The sequence below is a fragment of the Macrosteles quadrilineatus genome, unplaced genomic scaffold (genome assembly GCF_028750875.1).
Source record: "Macrosteles quadrilineatus isolate MER2022 unplaced genomic scaffold, UCM_ALF_1.0 Scaffold_1__1_contigs__length_201487025, whole genome shotgun sequence".
In the NCBI taxonomy this organism is placed as follows: domain Eukaryota; kingdom Metazoa; phylum Arthropoda; class Insecta; order Hemiptera; family Cicadellidae; genus Macrosteles; species Macrosteles quadrilineatus.
The window spans coordinates 60,171,584-60,183,796 of record NW_026542594.1 but is presented as its reverse complement, the minus strand read 5'-3'; the positions used below and the strand labels follow the sequence as shown (position 1 = coordinate 60,183,796).

The 12,213-nt window shown below is 34.7% G+C and overlaps 1 protein-coding gene across 3 annotated transcripts in view; it reads left to right on the top strand.

The window, feature by feature from the left end:
- The window catches only part of LOC128983239 (uncharacterized), a 68,540-nt gene extending 62,609 nt beyond the window's left edge, over window positions 1-5,931 (top strand). For all 3 annotated transcript variants that reach the window (XM_054402470.1, XM_054402467.1, XM_054402468.1), the window contains 2 exons: window positions 1,443-1,589; window positions 5,422-5,931. In XM_054402470.1, coding sequence (XP_054258445.1) covers window positions 1,443-1,589; window positions 5,422-5,865 — 591 coding nt within the window. In that variant the 3' untranslated portion in view covers window positions 5,866-5,931. The remainder of the gene's footprint in view (window positions 1-1,442; window positions 1,590-5,421) is intronic.
- Window positions 5,932-12,213: the final 6,282 nt, after the last annotated feature.

Here is a 12,213-nt window from a genome sequence, read left to right as displayed (position 1 = left end):
CCACTCCTATACCTACAGCTATACCAGTAGTAGTGAAGCCGATTTCCGCCATCTTGGTAAGAGAGTCGGGCTCGTAACTTCGAAAACACGGCGTCATTACCTCTGTGCTATTCTATGCTACATATAGAACTATCCTCCCTTCGATATTGACCTAGGACTCTGCCCCACGGGCTTTCAAAGTTCTGATCTGAGAGTTTTAAAAGTAAATATTGATTGGTGGTTTCCATGGTAACAATATACTGGTTTAAACGTAAATGCAGACCGGGCCGGCCGCCATCTTGGTACGAGAAGCCTGCTTCAGGCTCCAGACGGCAAGTGCCGCCTCTATATTTATTCTATGCTCTGTGGAAGGGAGGGATACAGGTCCGCGACCTAGGAAGCGGTGAAGGAAGTAGTTAAGGTGAGCAGTCCGGAGTGTGGGAACTGTTTATGACGATTCGATTAAGGTATCTGCAATCCTAAAATGCTCTGGGAAGGGAGGAAATAGGTCCGCGACGTAGGAAGTGGTGAAGGAAGTAGTAAAGGCGAGTATTCCGGAGTGTGGAAACTGTTTATGATGATTAGATTAAGGTATCTGCAATCTTAAAATGCAATGGGAAGGGAGGGAATCAGGTCCGCGACGTAGGAAGTGGTGAAGGAAGTAGTAAAGGCGATCAGTGTAGAGTGTGGGAACTGGATACCGTTTGTAACAGTTGGATTTATATATTTGCAATACTGAATTGCTTTGAGAAGGGATGGAAACATGTCCACAATTTTGGAAATGGTGAAAGAAGTAGTAAATTCTAGCAGTGCGGAGTGTGGGAAATGTTTGTGGCAATTAGATTAATGTAGGATTTAAAATACTAAAATGCTATGGAAAGAGATGAAAACAGGTCCAAGACATAGGAAGTGGCCGAGGAAGAAGTAAAGTTTAGCATGGCGGAGTGTGGGAACCGTTTGTGGCAGTTAGATTAATGTATCTGTAATACTTAAATGCTATGAGAAGGGAAGGAAACAGGTCCATGACGTAGGAAATGGTGAAGGAAGTAGTAAGGCTAGCAGTGTAGAGTGTGGGAACTGTCTGTGGCAATTACATTAATGTATCTGCTATCCTAAAATGCTATGGGAAGGGAGGGAAACAGGTCCACTACGTAGGTAGTGGTGAAGGAAGTAATAAATGCGAGCAGTGTGGAGTTTGGGAATGGATTAATACATCTGCAATACTAAGACTGCTTTCAGAGTAAACTAATGATTTTCCCCGAGCAAAGCTCGGTCCCCAGGTACTGAATATTATCTATTCATGACATAATACACACATTTTATCTCTTAAACGTTCATTTTCCATACCCTGAGTAAAGCCGTAAAGTAAAGTTCTGAGTGTTCATTTGCCTTCAAGTGTGCTCAAAGGTTTAATAAAATCAAAATGTTTCAAATTTTTAATTGAAGCTTCATGTATGTTGTAGTGCGGGGTCTATATCACAAGTGAATCGCAAGAGTGCAATGTTTGCTACTACAACACCTTTAACTATGATACTCCTTGCAATATTTGCGGCCAAGTGAATCATAGAACTGATATCTGTCCAGATCTTTGGAGGAGCTTCCATGCAACAGTAAGTGATGTAAATTGTACATAATCGCTAGTTTCTATTGGCTTCAAGTCTGGGTTTGGTACTGTTTATAACATTCCAATAAAAATCTATTTTAATGCATTCATCAGGCCTACTGTTAAGCAAAATTCAGACCTGTTTAGCAAAAAAGTTATATTTTTATTCAAGAAATTAAAACAAAGTACACTTAAGTATTTAGTTGCTGAGTCATCTGCTTTGGAAAGGGAAGAATACAAGAATAAAGTAGCATGAGAGGGGGTGGTGCTATTTTTACCAAAATCAGTTTAGCGGTTTTTAAAATCCATTTTTTTCGTTATTTTATTGGGTTTATTATGAGAAAATCACATAAATTACGATAACTTTTGAACCGTATTTTATATAAATTACAATAATGTTAACAGCTATGGGGGCTGTAGTGTTTTGTTTATAGTTAAAAGGGCTGCTATAACATACAAATACTCCGCAGCAAACCTGCAGACTAAGTGAATTTACATTTGCCTGATTGGATTTTCAATTAAATCTATTAACATTAGGTTTAACAAGTACCTAGGTTTGCTGCTACAGGGAGGGTATTGAAATGTGTTTTTTTTTATGTTAATACTCCAGGTGTCATGTTAAATTTTTGTTAATGTTACACGATTTTTGGCACTTTTCCGGAACTTAACATAAAAATTCAATTATAAAAAATTAAAGTTCATATATAAAGTAGCATATTTTATAAAAGTTGATGTAGTTACAATTGATGTAGTTGCGCAACCCCCACTACATTAGTTCAGTATGAGCTCAGCCATTGCCGGGGAACGTTAAAATCGTTGCTAGCCTGTAGCTTAGAATGTGAGCTTTATTTTGGTGTAGGTTGGTACCTACTAAAATTTCTAGTAAAATCCTGTCTGACAATGCTTTTGTCCCGGTTTCGGCGATTTTCTCTCTTCAAGCCACATTTCAAGCCACTGATCCAGGCAGTGCTGCTACCTTTGGGTGTTTTAGGGAACTATGTCCAATTTCGGGGTTGTAAAATCACCGCTGCTCTTTTATTATTTATCAGATTGAAATAATTGAATGCCAATTGCGTTCGCTGTTACGGTGCCGCACCGGGGCTTCGCCCGGGCCTCATCGCCATTGGCGAGCACCTGTTGGAATGCCTGCCGCACTCAACGTGTTAATAGGGATGTTTCATAAGAATAAAAAATAACATATATAATAAAATGAGACCCTCGCATACAACAGAAAATGCACATTAAACTTATTCATTCATAAGTATTCACAGCAGTCTGTATATGTACTAAATGAACTACAGAACGTTAAATATGTTCTATATAAGGCGACAAATTCAAATACAAGAACCATTATATACGTAAATTGTTTTCAATTTTGGAGCACGTAAAAAAGCCAGAGTCCTGTGGAATCAATTTACTGTACTATCTATATTAAGCACTATACGCGAACAAACTGTTACTAACTATATATCATTTTAAAGCTTAAATTATGTACTACAACTTTTACATGAAACATTTTGTCGTTCGACCTCATATAAAATATCTACAAGGAAAATATTCATAAAATTAATCCATACAAATTAATTTTTTATGCTTATGTCATTTTTGTGATGAAACTATCAATATTTAGGCTAACATGGTAATTACAATTTTTGTAGAAAATCTTATCGCCAAATGGATTAACAAAAGATTGCATTGTTATCCTAACCCGTTTTAAAGTTGTAGCTAATTTTTAAGAGACTGTAAATTTATCTAAAAAGGAGGGGTAAGAGGATAGCACAAGGGGGAGGAGTGGGGACTTTTGGGAAAATACTTATCTCAACATGGTCTATCAGCATAGAAAAATCCAGCTTTCCCAAAATTACTAACGACATAAAACCTATGTTGACTGAGCTACTTAGTAGATTTCTCATCCTTATGGAACATCTGATGCCAATTTTATCGTTAGTTCTGTCCGGTGCACTATGTCTTGTTTTGTTTACAATTTGTATTGTGTTATTTCTGTAATTTAAAACCCCGTTAAACCAAACCTATATCTAAGAGGAACTATGTATGTATGTATGATGTACCTTATGGACTCCTAAACCGCTGGACAGATTGTAATGAAACTTTCTATCAGGCATTATTAAGCATAATTCAAGGATGGTTTGTGTGAAGTTTGGAGCAGATCCGTCAAAATTGCTCCGCCCCAGAGGGTTTTAATGGGTCCAATGTCTGACTTTTGGAACTACAATTTTACAAAAAATATAATTTAAAAGCAGATGTTTACTTTCACCAACTGTTTTGTAGGTTGAATAATCACTACATTCTGTATTAGTCATGATTTGGAATAGTGTCACAATATTTCCACAGAATGCAGCACAGAAAACTATTTTACTTTTAGACAAGTCCAAACATATTAAACCCCAATCGCAGCACACCTGTGCACTCAACCACGTTTAAATTCTCCTCTACTGTATTAAATATGTAAACATAAAAAGTAGAAACCTTTATCAAAGTAAAAACGTTTATATTTATACACCTAATAAATATATAAAGATATAGATTGTAAAGAACAAATTATCATTAAAAATAATAGTTGTTAGCGCAGCAACGTGCGCAGGGTAACTGCTAGTAAAAACCATATAGCCTAATCACAAAAAATAGCTCATCTTCTAGTTACTTAACCAAACAGTAAAGCACAAATCATGAAATTAACTATAAAATAATAGAAACAAAATGTCATCGACACTAGCCACCAGTGTCAACAGACATGAACTAGACACGAAAAAAGAGCAAAATTTACAATGGGATGGGAAGTCTACTTGGGTTGGTTAGTCTATGATTTAATGAACCTAACATATAGATATTCCAACAAAATATTCAATTTTGAGAAGTAGACCTAAACAGGATGGTTTTTACATGATACAAGAACATGTGGTTTGAATTTAGTAATGAACTTTGGATAAAATATCCTAATTTTGCAATTTATGTAACTGAAATTCAATCACATAGAATAGAACATTAGCATACCTCATCCATTTAAAAATAAATGGTTAAATCTACATTGAGTGTGAGGGTGAATATTCTTCAATCTTCATGAAGACAACATGAAGAATCTTCAGACAAGTGCAACTGGTCTTGGTCAAGGTTTGAACTGATCTGTTCCAGGCTACTTATCAGTTGGAACATCCTTATCAGTTGAGCTGGTGAGCTGATACAATGGCTATTGTCTGGTTGGGATTGGAGTAACTGTTTTGACATGATCCTCTAATTTTTATTTGAGATGATTGCGTGCTCATCAACTCAAAAATATGTTAATTCATCTTTTGAAATGGCCAACTTCAATAAATGATAATAATTAGTGAAGCAATAGAGTATATCACATGTTACATACCCCAAATAATAGGGTAAACAATTTGTAATGCTCTCCCAGCTAATAAAATCTCCAAAAAACTTGTTTTTAACACTCAAAGAATATCTAATCCAAAAATCATTTTACAAATAAGATGAGTTCTTCGAAGAGCACACTGCTCACCATAAAGATAGGCCCCAAAATGAACCCACAATACACCATACACATACATAAACACCAAACACTACAATGACACACCAGAAAAAAAGATGACAATTCCCTAGTGTCTACAACTACGGTGAAGAGGACCAAGGTAAAAAGGTAAAAGGTGATCAAATAATTTCATTTCTCTATAGATTTTTTAATTTATCACTTTGTAAAAAAAACATGTAATCGCTTAGCTGGCTTTTACTGCAATCCGATAGCAATCCTAGTTATTGTTTTAATGTTTATTAATCCCAAACTGAGATCCTAACAGTGAATATCTCAAGATGTTTGTTTTCAGGTGGAAGGTGAAAAAAAGGTGCCAAAGAAAATAGTGGAAAATAAACGTAAATACTGTTGTAATTGTGCCAACAAAGGTCACTTTTCTCACCAGTGTCCTTTCCCTTCCTATGCAGGAGACAGTCTAAGTTCTTTTGTACAAAATTACTCTGCTTCTTCATTTGAAAATGGATCAACTGAAATAGAAATACCCAAGCACTTATCTCATATTTTAGAGGATGATGACGCTAATAGGTTTTTACAAAATCTATCAAACTCCACCAATGCCGTTATCAATATGATTGATGAAGGACCAATAAAACTAGTCTTACAGATTAGTGGTACTTTTGCACAGTGCAATCAAGTTAGGGATCAAGTTCAAGGGTATATCAACACAAAAAAAAGGAAACGAATGGAACCTGGGGTCTACCACCATATAAAGAAAAGAAGAAGAAGATTCAGATAGTAAAACTTAATTTTGTATTTTTTTATACAGTGTGACTTCAGTTGTTAATAAATGCAAGTGTAAAGATGTTTGTTTTAAAACTCATCTCCCTTAAAGCCGGGTTTTCCTAGGCGGGGAAGTGGAGAGCGGACTCCACTTGTCTTAGGTAATTTAGTGTTACTGTTTTCCTATAAGCGGAGTGGAACACCATGTTAATCGCTTTCCGCTCTCCGCGTTCCTCTCTCCGCTTCCGTGCCTATGAAAACCCAGCTTAACCCTTGACCTAAAGCTTACATATAATAGCCCCACCGCAACAAACCTGCCGACTAAACGAATTTCCACTTGTCTTAATTGATTTTCTATTAAATCTATCTAAATAACATTAGGTTTAACGAGTACCTAGGTTTGCTGTAAGGAAACTAATAAACAGTGTTTTGTTGTACATGGCTTGTACAGGCAACTGACAAGCCACTCCACTACAGCCACTGTCCAATGGTAGTTGCGACAATGCTGTCGAACAATGAACATCTTCTTCTCACGTTGATAATAAAGAAAAGAAGGCGAAGACACAGGCGTACTATCCCCAAATTGCCGGGTACTTTTCAATTTTGCAAATTACATCTTTAGTATTCACTTTCTTCTATTATTCTGTTTAGTCTCTTATTCTGTTCTTCTTCCTCCGTCTTCTTCGTTTCTTCTTCTTTTTCAGCAACGTCCTCTTTATTTTTCTTCTGATCACTCATTTTCATAAACAAACAATGCAACACGAAAACACTCAAGTACTACCACAGTGCGTTGTCTCTGCACGTGAACTGAACGAAAATAGTAGCTGTGCGCGCATCCACGGTGGCGGCCACTAGTTGACATTAGACATTATTTATTTGCACATAACAGGTGCATTGTCAAAATTGAGCCTAGACTAGAAAAATACAAAGTACAAAGTAACAGGAAAAAAACCCTAGCCAAATAATGTTAATACAGTACTTAAGAAAATTAAAAACAAAAAATTAACTCAAGCGATGGTTATAAAATTCTTCTATTTTATAAAACGAACGTTCAAGGAGTCCATTTTTCAATGTTTCTTGAAACTTGTTTGAACTCATTATTTTATAATATACTGGTAGTTTATTATACATTTTTTTTAAACCTGCGTACAAAGGACTTTTTTCAAATAAGGTCAAACGGTGATTTGGTAATCTGAAAATTGTTTAGTTTCTTGTACTATAATTGTGTGTGAATTTGAATGAATCTGGCAGGTAATTTTTTAAATAATAATTAATTAATTAATTAATTAGGTAATTTAAAAATTTAAATATGTATAGTCCTGTGAGTGTTTAGATTTTTAAATTTTGAAAATGTAATTTACAAGGACTTCTGGGGTGGGAATTAGTCATAATTCGGATGATTCTTTTCTGAAGTCTGAAAATAGTTTTTGCATCAGTTGCCTGTCCCCACAAAATAACACCATACCTCGTCCAGTCAACCTGTGTTTTTAGGTGGAAAAAAATAGTAACAAGCTGATTTTTTTCCCATCGACTACTACCATTTAGAGAAGTGTTCAGCCAAAAGTCCCCACCCCTACCCCCCTTGCTTACCCCCCTAAACGTATAAAGTGTAAGGGTTTCGTAAATCACGTTTTTCTCGATTGTTAAATTACATATTGAACTGCAATTTGTTTTATTGTCTTTGTTATAACATTTTCTACAATCCTGTTCAGTTAACTTTTGTCGTAGCTGTTACCATTTGTTCGTTATTTGTATAAAAATGTAAAGATTTATATATTTTTGAACATATAATTTTATTTTTGTCGCCTTAACTTTTTTCGGTGACGTTTTATGAAAATATGTTTTGTACAAAAGTTGTAGCTGCTTTCATTAGCTTTAAAATGATATATAATAGTATTTACTTTATTGAAGATCCTGTGAGACTCAGCCGGTGTAATGCAGTATGTGTACTCAATCAGTGGGCTAAGTGGGGCTGGCGTGGCGGATAGTATCCGTTAAGTGGATAGTAGTGGCGTTGCAATACTATCATTGTTGTAATATGGAGAGTGGTTTTTTTTTACTTAAGGTACACTATTACATTATCTCCATACCCCACCGCAGAAAACCTGCAACTAAGCAAATTTTCATTTACCTGGCCGGATATTTACTAAAACATTCCCTTAAAATCGTCAAAATTATTTCTTGGTCAGATTATTTTAATGAATACTTAGGTTTGCTGCTACAGCCAAGGTATTGAATAGTGTTCTTTTATTGAAATGTTGATAGGTTTTTATGAAATCAATAAATTTGATTAAAATATATCTATAAAAAAGCAAACTACAACAGTTTTTTTTTTCTCCAAAAGAATAAAATGGGAATTTTAAATTAAAATTGTTATGAATTATCTCCGTAACCGTTATTATAAAAAATTATATATTTTTTTAAGCTCTACAAAATGGTTTGAAATTGTAATATGTATTGTGGTTTTAGGGGGGAAGTGGGAATAACCAACTTTTACCCCATAAAACCATAAACCCCTATTCCCATAGTCCGATCATGCTGGTTCGCAAACTCGTTAGAATATAAACGTAAATTGATACGTTTGTACCAAATTTCATCAAAATCGGTTCATTTTTGCTTGAGTTATCATGCTAATGGACTCACATATATATATAAAATCTAATCTTAACATTTTACATTTTATTTATGAATTTGAACGGTGAAGGGTGTTTTCGGCCTCTGAGGGCCTCAAAACGTAAAAGTAAATCTGGCCCAGGTCTAGGTCTTACCATGAGACCTACGGTAATAGCTTATTCCCTATATGAGGAATTTGCTAACAAAACAACCGAATCAAAACCCATGTACAGTTAATACAATTTGTTTATATCCATTGTATTTAAAAAGCATGAAATCATTTTATATGTACGTAATAATTTTATAGGATGTTATTTTGTTACAAAATAATTCCATTGTCATGGTTTTAAGTTAAGAATTACTCATACATCGAATTGCAATTTTTCCCTCACAACTTCTTTTCCCCCTGATCTTATATTTTCAACACTGGGGTAAGACGAGTCATCATACACTCGGTTTTTAATTTCTTGTCTTATCAAAGCCGCAGCTGTAGAAACTATTATCTTAATCTTATAATCGTTATGCCTTTTATTTTAATAGTACCAAGTTTCAGAGAAAATCTTGTCCACCCTATCTATAAACAAACTATGAAGGATTTATTTTTATGTTCGTAGTCTAATAAGAAGTCTTTCACCAAGTGATTTAGTAATAATGTTTTGAAGTACAGTACTTCGTTTCTTAAACCTGGTCTCTGCCTGATATATTTTTCATAAATTGCAAAAGGTTAGGAATACTATGCTGGCAATCTAATTTTCCTCAATTAAATCGCTAACTTTTATGAAAGATTCTTTTAATAAATCGTTAACTGGTATACCACGACCTGCACACGCATTGGGTGATTGATTGGGTTGTTTCAAAAACCTAGCATAACAAGGTAAACAAATCCTTCTAGTCTGGACCTAACCTAATCACCCCAATCATTGTTCCTAATTTCAATACATTTTTATAGTTTGTTTAGTAGTTGAATTACAGTATGAACTAAATCAACTATTTCCTATTATTTTTTGGTGTCTTAAAATTTAAAAAATCAAGAAAAATACAATAATGGGTAGAAACCTCGTGCACGAGTGCGGTAACGGATCAGCTATGGAGCGCCACATAACAATAGTGCACACCATGCATTCACGGTTGATATATGCGTTACATAACCATAAAGTACACGTTTCAATATATCATTTTAAAGCTTATAGCAGTTACAATTTTTTTTGAAAATACTTTCATAAAATGACTGCGTTAAAAGTTTTGCAAAAAAATGAAATTACAAGTCCATAAAATATAATTAATCTTTACATTTTTCTACGCGCAACAAACAAATGGTAACAGTTACGACGATATTTAACTGGATGTGATTGTAGGGAATTGTTATTACAAAAGAAATGAAACAGTTGCAATTTGATGTATAATACATTTTTAACTTCCAGATCTTTGTTCAAAGATAACACCGTTTAAAAATACTACATACCTAAAAAAATAATTACAGGGTGTCCACATTCTGGAAAGTCAGGGATAGTCATGTAAAGTCATGGAAAAAATTCTGGTCATTGAAAGTCATGGAAATAGGCAAAAAGTCATGGAAAGTTATGGAAATCCCCAATGATGGATGGATTTCAGGGTCCTTTCAATGATCTTGTCGGCCATAACACCGACTATTGTAGAATTTTTCCGAATTTTTCACAAATGAACGACGATTCAAGTAATACAGTTGTCTTAGTTTATGGGTTTTGAGTTGGTATTTACTTCATTGTTGTACGCCATTGTTATCTGTTAATACATATTTCAGTATTTTCTGTCCAGGCAGTATTATTCGTGTGTTTACAGTATATTATAATTTTCGAGTAAGTTTGTGAGTCATGGAAATCAATGGTTAATGGTCATGGATAGTCATGGAAAGTCAGGGAAATTAATGACAAAATTTTTTTGGACACCCTGAATTACATGCTTTTAAAATAATAAACTAAATTATGTTTTTTAATGCATTTTTTTTAATGAACTTTGAATATTATTGACTTAACATGGGGAGTTCGATTGTTTTTTTTTTTTTTTTTTTTTAGGATAATACAATAGCCCCACTTAGCCCACTGATTGAGTACGCATACTGCATTACACCGGCTGAGTCCCACAGGATTTTCATTAAAGTAAGTACTATTATACATAATTTTAAAGCTTATGAAAGCAGCTACAACTTTTGTACATAACATATTTTCTTAAAACGTCAGCAAAAAAAGTTAAGGCGACAAAAGTAAAATTATATGTTCAAAAATATATAAATCTTTGCATTTTTATACAAATAACGAACAAACGGTAACAGCTACGACGAAAGTTAACCAAACAGGATTGTAGAAAATTTTTATAACAAAGACAATAAAACTAATTGCAATTCAATATGCTGTTTAACAATCGAGAAAATGTGATTTACAAAACCCTTGTACTTTATATGTTTAGGGGGCGTAGGGGGCGAAGCAAGGGGGGTAGGGGTGGGGACTTTTGGCTGAACACTTCTCTAAATGGTAGTAGTCGATGGGGAAAAAATCAGCTTGTTACTAATTTTTTTCCTTCAACCGGTGTTTTACGACACAGGTTGACTGGGCTATTAATACGCATGATAAACCATTTTAAGTACTTCAATGGTGACACATTCTCTGAAGTGGACAAGACAGGGAAGGTAAGGAGGTGTGTTCAACAAGGTGTACTTTTAATTTAAATGTTGAAAGCTTAGTATGAAATAAACAAAATTGCCAAATGTTGAGTCATAAATGGGGAAAACAAATTTTTACCCCATAAAACCACGCCTAAACACCCGTTCCCATAGCCTAATCATGCTGGTCCCCAAACTCGTTTGAACAAACGTAGGTTAACACGTTTGTACCAAATTTAATTAAAATCAGTTGATAATATTTGGTCCAGTTATTACGCTAATGGACAAACATAGCTCTTATGAATAATTAGAACAGAGGGTGTTTTTGGCCTCAAAGCCTCAAACAAAAAATTAACAGTCCCAGGTCTAGGACTTACCATGAGAACTGGTAATAGCCTATTCTCTACATAGTGAATTCGCTAAAACCATTGAAAAATATCTTAATATATAAAAGAAAGTTGTGTTAGTTACAGCGTTTATAACTAGAAAACTACTGAACCAATTGGCATGAAAATTTACAGGGATATTCCTTAGATACTAGAATAACATAATTCAGTTTATTTCTTTCTTTTCACTTTGAGTTGTTTACCCTTAAATGTTCTACTTTGGTTGCGAGAATTGCAAACTGTTGCCCAATGGCCTTTCTTGTCACAAATATTACAAACTGAGTCTTTGGCAGGACGGTTGGCTCGAGAGTGTCGTGACCATCCACAAAAGAAACATTTTTCTCTTCTTAACGAGGATAATTGGTGTGAAGACGAATCAGAAGCTGCCTGAGAAACATTTGTATCAGTAACATCAACATTTTTAGAAGTTGACTGAGATATAGAGTTACAAGGGCTTGAAATATATATATATATATTTTTTTAAGGGAGAGGAGGGAAAATTCTTTTACGCACACAGGTAGCCAGCCTGTAGTGTGAGACTCCTGAATCTATCACAAACTACTCACTAAAAAACCCCCTCTACTCTGTTGGACACAGACCTGGAATTGTTTGTCACATTGTACTTCAAGTCAGGCCAACATGTGACCTAAGCCCTCAGGGCTCTCACCGTTTTTGGCGTTTAGATACTTCATGACCTACACCGCATCCCGGTCAAGGTCGAGCTTCTTGG